The sequence below is a fragment of the Muntiacus reevesi genome, chromosome 14, assembly GCF_963930625.1.
Source record: "Muntiacus reevesi chromosome 14, mMunRee1.1, whole genome shotgun sequence".
Lineage (NCBI taxonomy): Eukaryota > Metazoa > Chordata > Mammalia > Artiodactyla > Cervidae > Muntiacus > Muntiacus reevesi.
In genome coordinates this window covers 45510708-45533451 of record NC_089262.1, presented here as the reverse complement: position 1 = coordinate 45533451, position 22744 = coordinate 45510708, and the positions used below count along the sequence as shown (strand labels likewise).

Below are 22744 nucleotides of genomic sequence, written 5' to 3'. Positions count from 1 at the left end.
TTCATAGTCAACTTAAAACAGAAATTTTCACATTGGAAAAGGTTTGAGGTGGTGTGTATAAAACAGTGGCATTTCATTGTGAAACAGGGAAACATTTTATGAATTAGAAGAGGATAAATTAGGATTTGCCAGGAGTGGGTACATTTTCATTAGTTTCTTCTGGGATTCTGAAAAAATTAAGAAAAGCAAAAATTGTCCAGTGGTAATGTTGACAGATGTTCATTTTATTTAACTAACACAGGGCACAGAGGACACTAGCATCTAATGTTTTGGTAGTCAATCTTAACCAAGCAAGCTGAAATAATAAATCAGTTGAAATGGTAAATCTCACTTCTAGTGGTGAAACAAGTGTATGAAATTGACATTAGCAAGTGGCTGGACTGTGATGAACTTAAGACAGTGAACCGTAATGACGTTAGGTCTCTGAGAAGAATGACAGCTACAGGGAGGAGAACTGTACAAAACAAGATCAAACCCGGGGTAGAACTCACTCTCCCAGACGGCCTGCTGAAAGGTATAGCAGAGGGAGAGGACAACTTGCACAAGGATATTGCTTGCATTTCGTTCTAATATTTTAAAAGATAGGGGTCAGTCAAGCCACAGACAGCAATAACTGAGCACTCCAACAGATTATGACCATTGGGTCATTTTATATTGTACAATTTAAGTGCTGTTTGGTATTTGTAAACTAGTATATTTGTTTTGAAAGTGAAAGTGAAATTGAAGTTGCTCAGTCCTGTCTGAATCTTTTCAACCCCATGGACTGTAGCCTACCAGGCTCCTCTGTCCATGGGATTTTCCAGACAAGAGTGCTGGAGTGGGTTGCCATTTCCTTCTCCAGGGGATCTTCCCGACCCAGGGATCAAACCCAGGTCTCCCGCGTTGTAGGCAGACACTTTACCATCTGAGGATTATTTAAGATGATGTCTATAGAGTGTTCCCAAATACTGCATATAATTTTAATCAAAAATTCACATTAGGTCCACAACTTGACTAGTTTTGTTTGAAACATGCATGTATTTTTATTTATTTAAAATTTATATAGCACTTACCATTTGTAAGGCACTGTTCTATAAACACATAGAGATTAGAAATTTTGTGTTACTTTTTCCTGTATTCTTACAGTTGAGCATGGATGCCTGAATGCCATAGATGAATAGAATCTTAGAGTAAGAAGGGACTTCAGAGGCCATCCAGCCCAATCCTCTATGTGTGTCACATGAACCTTTGTTGTAACTACATCCACCAATGAGTAGTCCAGACTAAGCATGAACATCTCCAGTGGGAGATACAAAATTCAGGAGGCACCTGATTATTCCCAGACATATGATCATATGGGCAAACATGCCAAATATCTGTTAACACTAACTTGGGTCTCATGGGAAACTCAACCAGGATCCAGGGGAATACACTTTTGTCATATAGACCAGGGAGCACAGGAGCTGACCCCACATATTGTGTGAGATCAGTGAGGGACTTGTTGTAAGATTGATTAAAAAGGGCCTGAAATCATGCCTGGGGTGGGGTGAGGGGAATTTCATGGTCTAGAACTTACATGTCTCATAAACAAAGTTAAAGCCTCAGAAGGTTAGAATGATCAGCATTTTTCTGTTTCTCTTACATATTTTAGAAGATGTGTGGCCTTTGATAAGTATTCATTTAATTAGTCATTCATTAATTCATTGTATTAGGTTGAAAAATGAACCCCCATAATCTAAGTACAAATCTCTTATCACCTATAAACATTACCTTTTATGGCCAAAGGGACTTTGTACATGTGATTGGGTCAGGATCTTGAGATGGGGAGATTATCTTAGATTATCCCAGTGGGCCCTAAATGTTATCACAATGGTCATTACAAGAAGGAAGCAGACAGATTTGACACGGAAGAGGAGAAAAAGTTAATGTGATGACAGAAGCAGAGACTGGAGTAATATGCTTTGTTCATAGGAAGGGGCCACAGACCAAGGAATACAGACAGCTACTAGAAGATAGAAAAGGCAAGAAAATATATTCTCTCTTAAAAATCTCCAACTGTGCCAACACTTTGACTTTAGTCCAATGAAACTGATTTCGGACCTTTGGATTCTAGAACTAGAAAAGAAAAAATAGTTGCGGGCTTCCCAGGTGGCACAGTGGCAAGGAATCCACCTGTCAATGCAGGAGACACAAGAGAGGGGAGTTCGGTCTCTGGGTTGGGAAGATCCTCTGGAGTAGGAAATGGTAGCCTGCTCCAGTATTCTCACCTGGAAAATTACATGGACAGAGGAGTCTGTCGCGCTATAGTCCATGGGGTCACAAAGAGTCAGATATGACTGAGCAACTGAGCACACACACACACCCACAATTTGTTACAGTGGCCACAGGAAACGAACACATTCAACAAACACTTATTGAACGTCTACTGGGGTCAGGCTCTGGGCAAGGCTCTTGATTTATAGAGCATGGTAACATGCTGAGTGACCCTGAACAAATTAACATCTCAGCTATCTCACTTGCAAATGGAGGTGATTCTACATATTTTATAGGGCTCTTAGGAGAATTAATAACACTAATAGGAAATTTGTCAATTACTGAATGTTGATTATGGGCTAAACACAATTATTTCATTTAATCTTTAAAATAATACTAAAAAGTAGATACTACTATTAACTCAATTTTATAAATTATAGTTCATTATGGAAAAGGGGAAAAATTAGTAAGGAGACTGAATCTTAGAGGGTGGGTATCTTGCCCAAAGTTACTCCACAGCCAGGCTGGATTTTATATCAAGCCCACAGATTAGGTTGGCCAAAAAGTTCATTCCAGTTTTTCTATAAGATGTTATAGAAAAACTCAAATGAACATTTTGGCCAACTCAATAGTGTTCTTAATTACCATTCCTGACTCATGGTAACCATTCAGTCAAGGTGCAATCCTCTTCTCCTTCCTTCCTTCCTTCACTATAATTAAAGATGTGACCTTTTTTCTCATTAGTTACACCTTTATTTTTTAGCAGTAGCTCAGGGTTTGCAACATCAATCTTTAATTTATCATAGGACATCTTTAAATAATATTATACTACTTCAAGCATAGTATAAGAACTTTATACAAGTATTCAAGATATGGTCCTTTGCCTTCAAGGCAAAAAGCTGCTAATGTCACTAACATCATCAGGGGAAGGCCAGCTTATCCTGTAGGCTCAGGCATGTGCCATGCATGCCCTGTGGAGGGGCACTGTACAGACTCTCTGGCTCTGGGATTGTGGGACTCCATGATTCCCAAGTATGGCAAAGTACTTGACAAAATCCACAAGGGCTCAGTTCAGTTTGCCCTAAACCAGAGCAGGCAAGAAAGAAACCACAAGGGACCAACTTGCCTTCTTCCATAGTTATTCCCATTTTTTCTTGACTCCAGCCACTCCAGAACCTTGACTTTTGAGCCACACATTGCAGAGCCACAACGTACTCTGTAAAAGCCTGCAGCCCTGTGAGGTTATATGCTGCTTCTTCATTCACACAGCTCTTGGTGAAGTTGACTTCCATCTAAAAGACAAAGATAGCCTTAAGCTGGATGGGAGACCACATGTTATCTTTCCATGTTTCTTCTTTACTCCCCAACCCTCTCTTACCTTTCTGAACTAGTAGCATTATATTTCAAATTTTTTAATTTTCATAAATAAACTTCTACACATGCTTGGAGACTGTTAGCATCAAATAGAGGTGTTACCCCAAGAACCACCACCCATCCCCTTTCTTGTTTCTAAGCTTGTGAGATAGATATTCCTGCCTCTAGGCTGGATGTGAGTGAATCTTGCTGTCCTGGAAGATGCAGGGTGTATGGAGTCCTGGCACCCAATACAGGCCTCAGTTTAATTTCTGGAGATGACAACAATACCTAGAGATAAGATCTCAAGGAACAGTATGTAAAAGATACCTTGACAACATTAAGTTCAAACTCATGTCACGAACAAAACCCAGACAAGTTAAGTGATTATGGACTACCTCAGCATTTATAATCAGCAGAACTAGGGTCAAAGCACAGATCCCCTCACGCCCAGACTCTTTCCTTTTATTCAAACTTCCCATTTCAAATGATTGGTCTTTGGGTGATCAGTCAAGTTGCTAAAGATCTCGGTATCCTAGATACATAAATTCATTTTGACACTCTCAATGTGCAGAACAGGGAGAGGCAAATAAACCACCTCCCCTTTCTAGACCTGTTTCCTTGCTAGTAAATGAGCGTGTTGCTTTCTATAAAGTCCCTCTGGACTTAACTCTCCACAAGAAAGTAGAAATTCAGCTATGTCTTACTGAGCATGATCATTGTTGCTGCAACATGAACTTTTAGCTGTAGGTTTATATAACTTTATATTGAGCTTATTAATGAAAATAAACTGTACTTACAGACATGACTACTTTGTGAGGATGCACACTAGCCCATAGAATCTAGCAAGAATAGGAAGTCCTGATATCGTTTATGTGTACAACAACAACTGTGAAAATAGGTACACAATTATAGGTGCTGGGCCAAAAGGAAATTGGGGAAAATTCAGGATGTGTCTACATGGCCAACAGCTGAGCATCCCAGCTGCAGATGGATGGTTCTGAACTCCCAGTCTAGTGAGATGGCATCAGAGCAAGGAAGCAGCATTCAGGCCTGAGGGCAATTTTGCTGCTGAACCCCAGGTTACCTGAGCACCTTCCTGCAAAAGCCCCTGGAGATGTTGCAGTGGTAGAACAGGGCTGTTGGGAACATATCTTGGGACAATTCATCATCTCTGGGGAAGTAGCCTCCCCAACTGACCTCAGTTATGGGGTTCAGTTAAAACCAGATTAAGACCTTTGAGAGAAGATCAACCACATGGTACTCTCCATGCGTAAATCAAAATAAAAACAGTATTAATTCATAAAACACATGTAAGGAAGTCTAATGACATTCTATTTTACTTTTCACGCTTTTTAAAATACATAATATTCTTCTTCTATTTTTAATTTCTCAAAATTTTCCTTCTGTTTTGCTAGTACCCTCAGCACATGCTTGGTCTCTTGCTGGGTCTCCTCATAATCAGAAAGCTGTCTTTACTGTACCTGTGCAAACCTGTTCTTCCCAGACCCAGCCTCAGGGCAGTGAAAAATGCAGTTAAAGTTCCAAAGAGTGCTCCTCTAAGGCTTCTTTACTGTGGCTTTTTTCCAGGCTATATGGCTTTGGTCCTCACTGGATCCAAGACCAATTGATCCTCTATATACAGGCTTAAGTCTAAAAATCCCCGAACTCAGAACAAGCAATGGACTCCTATCAAAACACTAATTAACCACCAGTTTTGTTTCTAGAAACCTATATTTTGTGCAAGTTGTAGCTTATCCCAACTGTTTATATCTTAAGAGATGAGTCAGAAGTTTTGGAGCAAAGCCTAAATCAAATTCTTAAAACAGTCTTGAAATCCTTTGGTAGAATGTTCACATGGTTCCCTTTAATAAAAGTAGAAACCCTTTACACTACAGCCATGGGAAGGTGATTTGGAGGCTAAAGTATGGTCAAATGAATGACTGAACGTGGCGTCACAAAACCTGAGTTCAACTCTGTAACTTACAAATCTTGGACAGGTGACCGAAGTGCTCTACATTGCATTTTGCTACTGCTACTGCTAAGTCACTTCAGTCGTATCCGACTCTGTGCGACCCCATAGACGGCAGCCCACCAGGATCCCCCCCGTCCCTGGGATTCTCCAGGCAAGAATACTGGAGTGGGTTGCCATTTCCTTCTCCAATGCATTGCAATTTACTAATCTGTAATAACAATGGGGCGTCCCTGGTGGCTCAGTGGTAAAGAATTCACCTGCAAATGCAGGAGATGTGGGTTTGATTCCTGTGTCAGGAAGATTCCCAGAAGAAGGAAATAGCAACTCATTCCAGTATTCTTGCCTGGGAAATCCCAAGGAGGAGGAGCCTGGTGGTCTACAGTCAATGGGGTTACAAAGAGTCGGACACAACTTATTGACTAAACAACAACAACAATAAGAAGAATAGTGATATCTTATTTATAGGAGGGGTTTCCCAGGTGGCTCAGTGGTAAAGAATCAACCTTCCAATGGAGGAGACAGTTTCAATTCCTGGGTTGGGAAGATCTCCTGGAGAAGGAATTGGTAAACCACACTAGTATTCTTGCTTATGTTTTCCCAGTAGTCACATATGGATGTGAGAGTTGGACCATAAAGAAGGCTGAGCACCGAAGAATTGATGCTTTCAAACTGTGGTGCTAGAGAAGACTCTTGAGAGTTCCTTGGACAGCAAGGAGATCAAATTGGTCAATCTGAAAGAAAATCAACCCTGAATATTCATTGGAAGGACTGATACTGAAGCTGAAGCTCCAGTACTTTGGCCACCTGATGTGAAAAGCCTACTCATTGGAAAAAATCCTGATGCTGGGAAAGACTGAGGACAGGAGGAGAAGGGGTGACAGAGGATGAGATGGTTGGATGGCATCATCAACTCAATGGACATGTGTTTGAGCAAACTCTGAGAGATAGTGAAGAACCAAGAACCCTGGCGTGCTGCAGTCCCGTGGGGTTGGAGAAAGTTGGGCATGACAGAGTGAATGAACAACAACATTCTTGCCTGGGAAATCCCATGGAAAGAGAAGCCGAGCAGACTATGGTCCATGGGATTGCAAAGAGTCAGACACAACTTATTAACTAAACAACAACAACTTATAGGATATTTGCAAGGATTAAGTAGCTTGGAGTATAATAAAGCACTCTGTAACCCATATATTATATGCATGGGTGCTCAGTCACTCAGTCATATTTGACTCTTTGCAATCCCATGGACTGTAGCCCACCAAACTCCTCTGTCCATGGGATTATCACAGCAAGAATATTGGAGTGGGTTGCTGTTATCTACTCCAGGGGATCTTTCCAACCCAGGAATTGAAAACAAGCCTCCTGCAGTTCCTGCACTGGCAAGTAGGATTCTTTACCATTGAGCCACCTGGGAAGCAAACCCATATATTAGCATCACACAAATATGAGTCTTGTTATATGAACATATTGGGATTTTTGAATTGGTTTTTATGTGGTTTAGTTTAATTAAACATTTATTGAGCACATGTGGCAGGCAATGAGAATACTAAGATGAAAATCAAGGTCTCTGTGTTTGAGGAACTTATCATCAAATATGGGGAGAGATGAGTTTAAGTGACTATGTTAAGTGCAATGACAGAGGAGGAGTACCTATCTCAGACTCCCAGAAGAAAATATGTCAGACCAGAGTTCTGAGAGATGAGTGACTCTAGCAAGGTTTAGGTCAAGAGGAGAGGTACAAAGCAGAGAGCTGTTCTAGGCAGAAGCAGAGAATAATGAAATGACATAACACAAGGGAAACTAGAAATTCAGAACTGCTAGAGAAGAAAGAGCAAGATGGAAGGTGAGTTTGGAGGGGTTGATAGGGCCCAGGGCTTGGAGGGTTAAGAATTTAGACCTTTTTCCATTGACAATGGGATGAGAACCATCCAGAGAAGACTGGATTGGTTTAGTTGGATTTAGAACTGATTAGACTTGGTTGTGTTTGAGAACTGAAAGGAGAGAGATTCTGGTTGTACATTCCATTCTCCGTCCCACTTTCTCCAGGTTAGCAGGAGGAAGGACCTCTTCCTTCCAAGGGATTAGAAGGAAGGAGGCAAAGATGAGTACAGATGCAGTAAGTTTTTCAAAGAGGTGGGGTACAGGATGCTAGGGATTGAAGTAGGTTGCATGTGCTGCCCTCACTTAGTATTGTAAATGGTTTAGTAATTTTCCAGAGGAATATAGCTCCTGGCTTCTTTTTCTTGTTGGATTTTGTAAAGTAGTCACAGGATTCTGGGATCAGACAAAAGAAACCAAGGGTTGCGAGACAGTAGATCATACAGAAGTTCCTCAGATTCACTGAGCCCATGTTATGTGGTATGAAGATGAGCTTATGTTGTGCTGGGGAGTGCCCTAATTAGGGGTTCCTTTCTGGGTTCCAGAAACTACCAATTAGTGACTCTTATGTTCATATAGTCAGCTCTAGGAGAATGGATCCAGAGTTGGCACAGAAAAGAAGCTGAGAGGAAGAGTGAACTCATTATTTCTCTTGACTTGAATATAAGACAAATGAAACTTAACTAGTTTTCTTTTCTGTAAGAATTCTAGTCTAGTGGAGGATGCAATAGATATAGTACCATGGCTTCAATAAAGGAAAAAGTCTAGTGATGGCCTCATGGCCAAGATGAAAAAAGCAGGCTGAATGATTGTGGTGGTCTTCTACATTCAAAGAAGCTTGAGTAAAGGAGAGGCTGATGTCTTTGGATGGGCTCTGATGTAGTCATTCTTTTTGATCAATAATTAGATGAAGGTATAAAAATGTTATCAAATCTGAAGATATTAAAAAAAATTAGAAACTAAAAAGTTAACTCTAAGGTTTATTGAAAAGTTAGAAAGCAGAAAATTAACTACAAGCTTTGGGTAATAGAATAAAGATTCTCGACAGGCCAACATGATGGATAAGACCAACCTGAAGAAATTCAATGGGAATAAATAAAACATCATCATTTTAGGTTAAAAAGGGATAAGTTATAAGACAGTGGAAATGTTCTTTTTTTTTTTTTTTTGAAATGTGCTTACTAGAAAATCTTTTGTGTGTTGGGGGGGAAGTCTTAAAGATTTAAATGATTTAATTGGCTGGAAGCTAAGAGTCAATAATGTAAGTTGGTTAGAAATAGAAAGTTGATATATCAGACTGCACTATGGAAATATGATAATTATTTCTGAATTTTGAAGTAGGAAAATATTTCTCAAGATGCAAAAGACAATAAATATAAAGGAAAAGCTTGATAAAATTTGACAGTATTCATATTAAGAAGTTCTGTTCCTCTAAAGTTACCATTAAGAAAGTGAAAAGGCAAGCTGCATAGTGAGAGATGTTTATAAGACACATAAAAAATAAAAGACTCATAAACAGAATATGTAAGTAACTCCTATAAGTCAATTAAAAAATCAGATCTTCCAACAGAAAGAAGTGTGCAAAAGGCTTAAATCAATACTTCATAAAGAAGGATTCCAAGTGGCCAATAAATACATGAAAAGACATACAATCTCATTAAAAGTCAGGTAAATGCAAATTAAAGCCATGATTCCATTGTGTACATGCAACAGAAGACTACATTGGAATAAAAATGTATAAACTCCAGCACTGTAAAACATGAATGGATCTTAAAAGCATGATATTGAGACAGATGAGTCAAACCTAAAGAAAATACAAAGTATGTGGATTCCATTTATATATCATCTCAAACTACATTGTTTAGGGATGCAGGCCTACATGGTAATACCATAATAAAAAGCAAAGAAGCAATTACCATGAAAATTAGGATAATCATTAGTTCTAAAGGCAGGAGGAGTGTGTCACCAGAAAAAGGCAGGGGGCTATCACATGCTATTTTTTATATCAGTGGTTTTTACATGCACACTGACTTAATAATAATTTGTTAAATGCAATATTTATATTTTGTTCACTTTTCTAAATATGTGTTATAGATCACAAAGTTTAGAACAATTTAAAAGGAAATTCCCAAGCTATAGACTCTCAAGAACCAACGTAGCTAGACACAAAACAGAATGAAATGCAAAAATAAATTTCTCACTTTTTTATATGCTCCTATGTTCAGAATGCAAGATGCATATAGTAAAACACTTTTCCAATTTAAAGGCCCAAATGGGAAACTGGGGAGAAAAGTATTCACTATTGTCTATCTTCTATTTTTAAATGTAGAAAATAGAAAAAATGATTCCAGATCAACAAACATCAATAATTCTCTGAGAAGCATTATAATGGCAGAACTTACCCAGTGGGTACTATTTACTGCTCTGAATCGAAGTGTATAATTTAAAGTAGATGACTTAGGTGCCAACACAGGCTGTGTCCATTTTATTTGAACCATTTTTTTGAGGCCCAAAACTGGTTTCACACTGGAAATCTTAGGAGGCTCGATTTTAGCTGAAAATAAAAATCATACAGTTCTTGTATTTGCACAAAGATCAGAAAGTGCTAATAACATCCACCCAGAATTGCAAAGGAAATGATAGTGCATATTTCATGATTTAGTGTATGCACAAGGCTTTAGGAAAGCAGGGCAAAAAGAATGCTGCCACCTCCCACTCCTTCAAAAGAGAATGTCCAGTGAGGAGAGGCTATATTTCTGTGACTTTTTTTTTTTTTTTTTAACAAATCTGCCTTCTACTGACTAGTTGAGATCTTTTGTCAAACAGAAGGGAGGTAAAAAGAAGCTCTGTGACCAGAGAATGTGTTGTTCCTCTTGTCTATTCTCCCCATCTCTCTTTCTTTGACCCCCAGGATGAAGAAGTGCCCAATAGAAAGTACCTCTCATCTCCCCTGAACACTACAAACATTCTCACCCTAAATCTCTCCTTGAAAAATTGTGTGTGTGGGGAGGGGAGGGGGTTTTATAAAAGTAACATAGGCTCATTTCAAAAATTATTTATTTAAATGTATTTATTTGGTTGTGCCAGGTCTAAGTTGCAGAGTTGCAGCATGAGAACTCATAGTTGTAGCTTGTAGGATCTAGTTCCCTGTCCAGGGATCAAACCCACACTCCCTGCATTGGAAGGCAGAGTCTTGACCAATGGACCATCAGGGAAGTCCTCCCCAAATTTTTTAAATATAGAAAAACTACAAAGAAAAATGTAGTCAACCATAATTCTATCAACCAGCATGCATGCTAAGTTGCCTCAGTCATGTCGGATTCTTTGTGACCCCATGGACTGTAGCCCGCCAGGCTCCTCTGTCCATGGGATTCCCCAGGCAAGAATACTGCAGTGGGTTGCCATGTCCTCCTTGCCATCAACCAGAGATCATCCTGATTAGCATTTTGGTGTATTTCCAGGCTTTTTCCTATACAAGAATTTGTATTTTTTAAAACAAAATTGATGTTATGCTAAATAAATCTTTTGTCTTTTTGAAAAACATTATGAAATCAGCAAACATCCCTTTGCATTAAAATTTTTCAAAACATGTATTCAAAGCTTCATAATATTCTCTTACAGAGGAACAGAATTTGACACTTTCTCTATTAGTGTACATAGTGTATCCAATTTCTCATTTTAAAGCCCCCCTGAAAACAGAAGCTGAGACTTGATCACAAGGCCTTGGATTAACACTTGGCACTTAACAGATTTCAAATATTTGTTAAGTGAACACGTAAGTGGATAATAGTTGTATCTTTGTCCACATCTCTCATGGCTTCCTTAGATCCCCTAGGACAGAAGGATTAAATTGAAAGGTATAAACATTTTGGGGCTTCCCAGGTGGTTCAGTGGTAAAGAACCCACCTGCCAGTGCAGATGTGGGTTTGATCCCTAGGTTGGGAAGATCCCTTGCAGAAGGAAAGGGCAACCCACTCCAGCATTCTTGCCTGGAGAATCCCATGGACAGAGGAGCCTGGCGGGCTAGAGTCCATGGGGTTGCAAAAGAGCTGGACATGACTTAGTGACTAAACAACAAACAACAACAACATAAACATTTTTAGGGCTACTTTCCACAAAATGTCGTTTTGCTTTCCAAAATAGCTACAGTAATTGCAGTGTATATATATAGCACAATTTCTTTATTCATGACTCTGTTGGTGGGCATTTAGGCTGTTTCTATATCTTGGCTATTGTGAATAATACTGCAATGAACATGGAAATGCAAGTATTTCTTTAAGATCCTAATAAGATCATATTTAGATAATACCAGAATTGGAATTGCTGGTAGTTGTATTTTTAATTTGGTAGTTGTATTTTTAACAAGGTAGTTGTAGTTTTAATTTTTTTTTGAACTTTCATACTGTTTTCCATCAATTTACGTTATTGCTAAAGTAATATATGTTCATTTTAAGAAAGTAAAGATAATAATAAAATAAAAGTTTGTGTTTAAGAAGTTAAAAACCTTGCTCCTCTCAGGCCCATCATCAAGAGGTAGAGCCAATGTTAGCAGTGTGATGTAAGCCTCCCAAAGGGAGTTCCTAAAAATGTTTTTAAAAGAAACCCAAGTCAAAACACTTCACAAAAAGAAAATCTGAGACCCAGATACCTACACTGCTGAGATGTACAAGAGGTTTAAAGACGAATTACCACTGATCTTTCAGTTCAGTTCAGTTCAGATCGGTCACTCAGTTGTGTCTGACTCTTTGCAATCCCATGAACCGCGGGACGCCAGGCCTCTCTGTCCATCACCAACTCCTGGAGTTTGCCCAAACTCATGTCCATTGAGTCGGTGATGCCATCCAGCCATCTCAGCCTCTGTCGTCCCCTTCTCCTCCTGCCCTCAATCTTTCCCAGCAAAAGGGTCTTTTTCAGCTCTTCTCATCAGGTGGCCAAAGTATTGGAGTTTCAGCTTCAACATCAGTCCTTCCAATGAATACTCAAGACTGATCTCCTTTAGGATGGACTGGTTGGATCTCCTTGCAGTCCAAGAAACTATCAAGAGTCTTCAGAAACACCACTGTTCAAAAGCATCAATTCTTCTGCACTCAGCTTTCTTTATAGTCCAACTCTCACATCCATACATTACTACTGGAAAAACCACAGCCTTGACTAGATGGACCTTTGTCGGCAAAGTAATGGCTCTGCTTTTTAATATGGTATCTAGGCTGGTCATAACTTTCCTTCCAAGGAGCAAGTGTCTTTTAATTTCATGGCTGCAATCACAATCTGCAGTGGTTTTGGAGCCCAGAAAAATAAAGTCAGCCACTGTTTCCACTGTTTCCCCATCTATTTGCCATGAAGTGATGGGACCGGATGTCATGATCTTAGTTTTCTGAATGTTGAACTTTAAGCCAACTTTTTCACTCTCCTCTTTCACTTTCATCAAGAGGCTCTTTAGTTCTTCTTCATTTTCTACCATAAGGGTGGTGTCATCTGCATATCTGAGGTTATTGATATTTCTCCCAGTAATCTTGATTCCAGCTTATATTTCTTCCAGCCCAGCATTTCTCATGATGTATTCTGCATATAAGTTAAATAAGCAGGGTGACAATATACAGCCTTGACGTACTCCTTTTCCTATTTGGAACCAGTCTGTTGTTCCATGTCCAGTTCTAACTGTTGCTTCCTGACCTGCATACAAGTTTCTCAAGAAGCAGGTCAGGTCGTCTGGTATTCCCATCTCTTTCAGAATTTTCCAGTTTACTCTGACCCACACAGTCAAAGGCTTTGGCATAGTCAATAAAGCAGAAATAGATGTTTTTTTGGAACTCTCTTGCTTTTTCGATGATCCATTGGATGTTGGCAATTTGATCTCGGGTTCCTCCGCCTTTTCTAAAACCAGCTTGAACATCTGGAAGTTCACGGTTCATGTATTACTGAAGCCTGGCTTGGAGAATTTTGAGCATTACTTTGCTAGCATGTGAGATGAGTGCAATTGTGTGGTAGTTTGAGCATTCTTTGGCATTGCCGTTCTTTGGGATTGGAATGAAAGCTGACCTTTTCCAGTCCTGTGGCCACTGCTGAGTTTTCCAAATGTGCTGGCATATTGAGTGCATCACTTTCACAGCATCATCTTTCAGGATTTGAAATAGATCAACTGGAATTCTATCACCTCCACTAGCTTTGTTCATAGTGATGCTTCCTAAGGCCCACTTGATTTCACATTCCAGGATGTCTGGCTCTAGGTGAGTGATTACACCATCATGATTATCTGGGTCATGAAGATCTTTTTTGTACAGTTCTTCTGTGTATTCTTGCCACCGCTTCTTAATATCTTCTGCTTCTATTAGGTCCATACCATTTCTGGCCTTTATTGTGCTCATCTTTGCATGAGATGTTCCCTTGGTATCTCTAATTTTCTTGAAGAGATCTCTAGACTTTCCCATTCTGTTGTTTTCCTCTATTTCTTTGCACTGATCACTGAGGAAGGCTTTCTTATCTCTCCTTGCTATTCTTTGGAACTCTGCATTCAAATGGGTATATCTTTCCTTTTCTCCTTTGCTTTTCACTTCTCTTCTTTACACAGCTATTTGAAGGCCTCCTCAGACAGCCATTTTGCTCTTTTCATTTCTTTTTCTTGCGGATGGTCTTGATCCCTGTAACTTTTTCAAAAAACAGGACCAGGAAACACTTTCCAACTCATTCTATGAGGCCAGTATTTCCATGATGCCAAAAACAGACAAATATATCACAAGAAAAGAAAGCAACAAACCAATATCCCCTATGAAGATAGAAAAAGTCCTCAACAAAAAAACTATCAATCCAAATTCAGCAACGTATAGAAAGCATTGTATACTTACAACCATGTGAGATTTATTTCAGGAATACAAAGTTTGTTAATTTTGCTTAAAAATTAACTCAGAAGGGATCATAGAACTAAATGTAAAGGCTAAAACTATAGTCTTTAAAAGAAAACAGAGTAGAAATCTTTGTGACCTCAGGTTTGGCACTAGTTTATTCATTCTGACTCCTGAGCACAAGCAATAAAGGAAAAAATAGATAAATTATAATAAAATCATCAAAATTAAATCATGTTTTAGTTTCAAAGGGCATCATTAAGAAATTGAAAATGTAACCCACAGGAAGAAAGAAAATATGTGCAAAACATATCTTATAAGGAGCTGACACCCAGAATATATAAAGAACTCGAACTTCCCTGGCAATCCAATGATTAGGACTCACTCTCCCACTGCAGGGGGCTCAGGCTGATCCCTAGTAGGGGAACTAAGATCTCACATGCTGCAAAGCACTGCTTCTTGCAACAAGAACTCTTAAAACTGAACAATAAAAAGACAACATAATTGTAAAATCAGCAAATACATGGATTAACATTTTTCCAGAGAAGATGTACAAGTGGACAATTAGCACATGAAAAGATGCTCAGTATCATTCATTATTTGGTAAGTGCAAATCACAACAGTGAGGTATGATGTAATACCCATCGGGGAAATTCCCTAATACCCACTAGGATGGTTATGATAAAAAAAAAAAAAGTGCAATAATTAGTGTTGGCGAGGATATGGAGAAGCTAGTAACTTTATAAATTGCTGGTGGGAATGTGAAATGATACAGCCATTTTGATAAAATTTGGCAGTTCCTCAAAAAGTTAAAGACTGAGTTATATGACCCAGCGATTTCATTATGTATATATCTAAGAGAATTGAAGCCTATATCCACACAAAAATTTGTACACAAATATTCATAATTGCAGCATTCATAACCAAAAAGTGGAAACAACTCAAACGTCTATCAACCAACGTGTGGTTAAACATAATGTGATATATCCCTACGATGGATTATTATTCAGCTATAAAAAGGATTAAATGCTACAAGATGGATTGAACCTTTAAAACATTATGCTGTGAAAGAAATAAGATACAAGGACTATACTGTATCATTACATTTATATGAATTTTCAAAAATAAGTAAATCCATAAAGACATAAAAATACATTAGTGACTGCCAGAGACCAAGGGGAAGGTGGAATTAAGGATTTCTGCTAATGGGCATGAAGTTTCTTTGAGGGGTGATGAAAAGTTTCTGGAACTAGATCCTGATGATATTTGTATAACTTTGTGAATATGATTTTTAAAAACTGGTGAATTGCCATTTTTAAATGGTGAATCTTTGGGGTGGGAGATGGGATGGAGGTTCAATAGGGAGGGGACATATGTATACCTATGGCTGATTCATGTTGAGATATGGCAAAAACCAACACAATATTGTAAAGCAATTATCCTCCAGTTAAAAATAAATAAATTAACAAAAAAGGTGAATCTAATCACATGTGAATTATATCTCACAAGTGATATTATTTTAAAATTAAACAGTAAAAATTACTCTTTGAAAAAGAATTTAAAAGGTAACAATCAGTGAGATATTTTTTAAAATAAGAGTTTTACTTTCTCCTACAGGAGCAATAATGTTTTGAGGGAGAAACACTGTTTCTTCTAATATAATTTATGGTACAAACTGCAAGAGAAAATCAAGGACCAGCAAAATGTTTCTTCTCATTCTTTTTTTTTTTTTTTTTGGTCAATTCCTCCTTCCTTCCTTTCATCTTCCCTCTGACCCTCCCTCTCTTTTCCTTCTTCAAAAGAAGACAAATTTTCCATATATCCATAACATACACCTACTATATGCTTGAGCTGTGAATCTACTTTTTAGTTCACAGATATCTCTTTTTAAAAAAAGAAGAGGGCATATTTTAATTAAAAAGCACATAAGAATATAAAGTGACACTTACTTATGGTATATAAGTCCCAATATGTTATATCAGATTTAATTATACCGTATGCATTTTGAGCCTCCACTTGAATAATGTAAATATCTGGTAGTGTTAATCTTGAATAAAAAGAGCATGAAGAACCATTTTCACTTGTAGAAGTACAAGTATCACTGTCATGTAAATAATACCTTTGAAGGAAAAAATGATTCAGCATTAGTTTAGTACAGCAGATTAGAAACATAAGCATATTTAATATATTAAGCATGTATTTGGTAGCTTCCTTCTGGGTCTCTCTTGAGAACTGTATAGTCCAGAAACTGATGTTTATCTCTCCAGATTCCTTCCTCACCTTCAAGGAGAGAGAAAAGTTACCATGGAGACCTCCCTGGGAATCTTGTAAGTCCATCAAAAGTTACAGTCACATAACATATTTCCTATTGGTAAGAAATAATGAATAGGCTCTTGAAAATCTCAGATTCTAATCTTGAGAACTGATTCTTAAAAGAAAAAAGTAAAAAGAATTTGTTAAATAAATTACAGTAGATACATAAATAGAATTTAAAATGATGGTTTTTAATACAACTATATTTATTGATAGGGAAAGATGCCTGGTACTCTATTAATGGTGAAAAAAAGCAAGATGCATTTTATATAAATAATGATTACATTAATATGAGCTTACATATTTACATAACTCTTCTTAAAGGTGTCTAGAAAGGCCTTCATCAAAATGTTAAAAATTGTTACTTTTGGTGGTGGGATTTTGGGTGATTTTTTATATTCTTCATATTTTTCAGATTGAATTTTTTGCCACTGGTGTACACTGTTTTCAGAAAACTCATTACAATTATTTTCTTAGATAGATAACTTAAACCCTATGAGGCTATAACTTAATGAAAACAATACACATATTGGTAGGAATCAAGTAGGTGGGTATTTCTAGAGTCCTCTAGGGACTATGTGGGAAATGAAACAGGCTGAGACCAGAAGAGGGGGCCCACTTTGTAAGGATCTGTAAACTGAACATACAGAAATATAGAATCATGGAATTTTGAAAGCAGAAAGGATCTCAGGGTTTTCCATGGTTATCATAGAGTGCAAAAATGGCCAGCAGGGTAATGTTGAGTCATGGTTATACAGGCATCCTCCCCTCCTTCTTAGATCCTACCAGTATGGTTGCAAATAACCAAGATATCACCCCAGTCACTGGATGCAAATAATGGTTATCTAGAAGCTATAATTGAGAAAACATTTTACTGTCTAAGCGACTTGAGTCATGAGTTAAAGTGGGAACCTCTGCCTCCTCCCCTTACTCTTCCTGATAGAACACAAGCTCCCATACTCACAGAGTTCTCCTGACTGTGTATGATATAAAATTAGCTTCTTTCTCTGGACTCCAGGTGCAAGTAAAATTTTTGCTATAGTAGAAGACGCAAGAAATGTTCTCAGGCTTAGTTGGCAGGTCTAGAAAAATACACAAACACAGTAAATTTAGTGCATGATAAATATTGCCAGCATTGAAGAGTTTGATGAAAACAGATTACTCAAAAGCTGAACTTCTTGGTAAGTTACTAGGTATAATAGGTTCTCCTTATCAGGGCCATGGAAAGAATCTAACTCCATCTCTGCAGTTACTCCCTTTAAACAGCTAGATTTTTACTTAAAAAACACTTCTTATATTTTTATTCAAGGAAGTTCCTACCAGATAAGAGGTAAAAAGTCCATCACTTGTAGCAAGTAAAATATTGGAGCAGGGGAGTGAAGGTAAGATGGAGCAAAGAACTCAAATATCAGCATTCTTGGTGCGACAGTACAAATACGCATGAGTCTGAAGAACCGAGGTCATTTGGGCTGGTGGCCTATTTCACCAGGCATAGGAAGTCTAGTTGGAGCTTCGTGTACCACTCAGCACCAAATCCAGCATGATATGAAGTCCTAGCACTGCAGAGGGTGAGTTGGGGAAGATCTTCACATAAGCTCTGAATAGGTGAGAGTAGGAAGCAGGGATTCAGAAGTCCCCAGTATCTCAGGGTGAGGAACTGGGGGTGGGTATAGATGTGTGGGGTTGGTCCAGGCCTGGGATTCAGAAGAGATCAGGCACGTTCAAGGTGATATGGCTCTAGATCAGGCCTGGGATTCAGATGAAGAGGCGTCTGTGCACAGGGGGATGTCAAGACCACAGGCAAACAGCTGGGGCATGAACTTCAGGAGTGGGTTTGGCAATGATACCCCAAAGCCCACGCAAAGTTGGCTGCCTGGCAGCAGAGAGCGGAGAAGGGATAAGACCCCAGCAGACCGTCCAGAGGAAAACAGAGGAAAACAAAGACTTGCTCACACAGATTTAGGAGACCAGGACTCTGAAGTTACGTAAAGCCTATCATATACTTAGATACGACCCTAGGCAGGAGTAGGGGGACGGGCAGAAACTCTGGAACTGCACACAGTTACCCCAGAGAGACTGAATCAGCTGAAAAACACTATAAATCAGGAGAAACTGAGACAATGCTAACAAATGTAAGTGATGCCCATGTTGTTCCCTTCCTTGGGCTTGCCTGGCTTTCCAGGGGAGCAGGGACTTTTTGAAAACTGATTAGCTTAATCATAGAAGATAAGGATGCTATAAAATATATCTGCATATCTGACTAGTGTATACTTTTCAACTCTTCCAGAGGTAACACCTTCTAATAGAAAGTCAGTAATAAACGGTTTCAGAATAGGTTGTATTCACTGCTTAGATTTGGGACTTTCGAGATTTGTATATTCATTCATGGGCTTCCCTGGTGGTTCAGATGGTTAAGAATCTGCCTGTAATGTGGGAGACTGTGGTCTAAGAAATGAGAATTGTCCACATAGGTAAAGCAGCCCCTGGGAGTGCCAAACAAGAGTGAAGGAGAGCAAGGGGCCTTCATATCATGTCCACATTTCCAGCTTTTTCCTGAGAAGCCTTCCTCTGGGTCCTGCAGATGAGCCTGATCCTGACAACACCCACTAGGCAGTAGTTAAGTCAATGACTTTCTATCTGTACTACTTGCATGCTGAAAACCATGAAAAAGCTGGTGATCTCCAAGTCCAACTGCTTAAAGGACCAAAGTTAACTGACCTGAACCAAATAATACTACAGGTTAAGTGGAGATCAGAAGGTAGACCAATTAGCCCAGTAATTCCTCAGAGAGCCCACATAGCTTGAAAACCCTCCCTCAGGAATCCTCAGGAGAGCAAGCAGAATATTAACAGATACACACTTCACAACTGTCAGTGGGACAGGCAAAATTCTCCAAGAGGGTGAGCCAAGGGTTAGCCAACAATGTCCCCAGGGGAATGGCTTTCACACTGACTGACTCACTGTCTGGCTCAGAGATTCTGGCTGTGTGTGTTTGTGTGTACATGTGGGTCTGTCTTTAGTCCTCTGGCCAAGTTCCCTACAAGTAGTCATCCAAGGCTAGCCTGCCCTCCACCTCCATTTTACTCATACCAGCACATGAACTCTTAGCAGGATTTCAAAGTTGATCATTGGCTGGAAAACAAAGAAATAAGATGCCTTTCCCTGTCTCCTCAGAATAGCCTTTAGTTTTGTACTATTCTCATTAAGGCCTCCTACAATCACATTTTATTTCCACCTTCATTCTCAGTCTGTCTTGCACAGGCTGATTCCAAAGACAGCCACCAAAAAAACCAGTGTAGAAATAGATGGACAGAGCAGCCTCAGACACGTCTGAGGTGACTTAGCATAGCACAGCACAGGAATAGATCCTTGTGGATCTAAACAAATTCCCATCGAACCATGGTGAACTCTTTACTATTAGTCTATTTACTAATAGTCTTTACTATTCTTCCTTGAACATCTCTCTTTAGCTCTTTCAGAAGCTTTGATTAATATCTATAAAAACCATAAGTCAGAGGGGAATCCAACCTCTGGTTACCAGGACCATCAGTGTCATCAGATATCAGAAGAGAAAGGAGTTCTAAAAATGATTTTCCTCTTCTCCTGAGCTTTTTTTAAGGAGCTACATTTGTTTTACTCTCACTGTTTGGTACATGGCAAGACAGAAATATTCTTGTAGAGGCCACTTGATATTGGTATAGAGAAGGAAAAAATTCTTTTTCCTTTTACTCTCCTAGGTTCTCCAGCCAGGACCCTGTAAAATCAGACTGACAAAAGACAGGTTAATAAGAGAAACCATTATATTAATGCATGCAGTGAAATTACACAGGCAAAAACGCAATAAAGAGTAACTTAAAGAGGTGGTTAGAACTTGGGCTGATACAGCATCTTAAGACAAAATCAATAAATCTGCAGAGAACTGACAGGGCAAAGGAAAACAAACTTAGGCTTTCAAGGGTGGCAAACTGTGAAAAGGTAAATATCTGTGAGACACTAATGGAGCAGGGTTTACATGTGCAGATCCATCCTGGCACTGTCTTCCTCATGGTCATAAAACTCCTCCAGGAGAGGAGATTTATAGCAGTCCTCACTTTTCAGAAGTTTCTTCTTTTAAACAAATAAAAGAAGTTTCACAAAGACTTCACTTCTGCATCTCTTGATTCTCATTTGACTCCGAATCAAAATAAATCCTTTGCCAAACTGGTATGTTTTGGGTTGGCATAGTCTCATCCCCTATGTTGGTGTTACAGAAGAGATTTATGATAAATAAAATGAATGCCCAGGAACATTTCCAGTGCTCATTAGTATTTCACCTTCCTGGACATACGGGAAGATTTTATTTACTTGCTTCCTTGGGCATAGCAACATGACTTCTTTGGCCCCTGATAGAGGAGACTAAAGCACTTGTACATTATTATCCTTTCTCTCTTCCCTCTGCCCTGCACATCCTGCAAATCCATGCTGAGATGATGAGTCTTAGGCTGGTACAGCCTCCATCAGTCTAGGTCCCTACTTACCGGTGATGGACATATAGACTTTGTTGTCTTAAGCACTAAGATTTTAGGCTTGTTTATTTTCATGGCATAAACAACTTTCCCTGCTCGTGTGAAAAATAGCTTGCCTGAAAATCCAAGATTTTAGGACTTGGGGGAGGAATTCATTTAAGAGTAATTTTTCCTCTTCTTCTCTTTGTTATGTCCTCATGACATTCTAACTCTGCATATGATCTCAGGGCATTGTATATTTGTTTTGTCACAAATGAGGGTGTCAAGGGGAACTGGAATCAAAAGGAAAACCAGATCAACAAGCAGTTTCATTTTTGCTTTCTTTCTTTACTTAGAGTTATTACTTACAGCCTCAGTTGTCTGGTGTGGATCCCACATGTCTGAATTGCCCTAACTTATGTAACTGCCAGTGAGTAGCAAGGCTGATACATCTGTCGTCCTGCCTATTTGTTGGCAACTAGTGTGCCTATTTTAAGTCTTATTCAACTTACCTCTAATTAGAATATAAACTCTTCATCAAAAGACTGTCAGAAACATTATATAATTATGATAGAGCAATGAAGGGCATTTTACCTCTGTTCTATTTTTCAAAAAACCCCAAGAGTACTCACAGTACTCTTCAAGACTGCCACAGTCATGGAAAAAAAGGAAGACTAAAGAGCTTTCATTCACCAGAAGAGACTAAGGAGACATGACACTTCAGTGCAATATGCTACCCTGAATTGGATCCCAGAATAGAAAGAGAACATTAAGGAAGAACTGGTGAAATCAAATAAAGTCTGAAATGTACTTAATAATCGTGTGTTAATATCAGTTTCTTTGTTTCAGCAAGCATAGGATGCTATTATAAAATATTAGCAATAAGGGAAACTGGATGAAGGGTATATAAGAATTCTCTGTACTATCTTCACAATTTTTGTGTAAATTTAAAACTACAACAGAATGTTTGTTTTTTACACATGGACAGCTGAAAGCTACATTTGCCCCTCACACACATGTATCCTTCCACATGTAAGAAAAAACATATAAACATGTTGCTACATTTCTAGAAATAACTATTTCCTCTATTTTTAGAAATAAGCAGAAATATTCAGAATTTTCCTCTAAGAAGGACCAGGAGAATGTTCTGCTCTTGCTTATCAGCGAATTTCCTACATGCAAAAAGAACATTTTTCAAAATTAAAAAGATCTTCTCAATCTCCCTTCTTCCCCTCTATGCTCATATCTCTTTGGTGTCTTTGCAAAGATAAATTTTGTTGTGAACAATGCCTTGAAATAAAAGAAGGGCAAGGCTGAGACTGAGGGAAAAATTGTCTAGAAGGGAAGTAGTGTGGAAACTGGAATCAGTTATACAGGAAATGGTATTAATGAAAGGTAGTAAGAGAAGACTGAGATACAAGACCGAGATACAAGTTGAGAGGAAAGGTGTCACGATGCTTATAAGCAGAACTTTAAATTGAACAGTTGGAAGCAATTGGGGATTTCTGAGATGACTGAAAGGGACAGAGACACACAGCCCTACCTGCCTGTATTGTCTACAAAGCTCTGGAGTGTCCACAAGTATAAGCCCGGGGACCCTCAGGGTGGGCCAGGCATGCCAGAGGTCTAGAAGACATTCTCATTATCTCTGGATCACAACTGCCTTCTGG

At 38.8% G+C, this 22744-nt stretch overlaps 1 protein-coding gene across 1 annotated transcript in view; it reads right to left on the bottom strand.

The window, feature by feature from the left end:
- Positions 1–22744, bottom strand: part of IL31RA (interleukin 31 receptor A) — a 56681-nt gene that overhangs the window by 27261 nt on the left and 6676 nt on the right. Inside the window, exons 3-6 of the mRNA XM_065905512.1 lie at positions 17555–17672; positions 16227–16396; positions 9841–9992; positions 3359–3524 (exon numbers count right to left, since the gene is read on the bottom strand). Of these exons, the coding sequence (XP_065761584.1) occupies positions 3359–3524; positions 9841–9992; positions 16227–16396; positions 17555–17672 (606 nt within the window). The remainder of the gene's footprint in view (positions 1–3358; positions 3525–9840; positions 9993–16226; positions 16397–17554; positions 17673–22744) is intronic.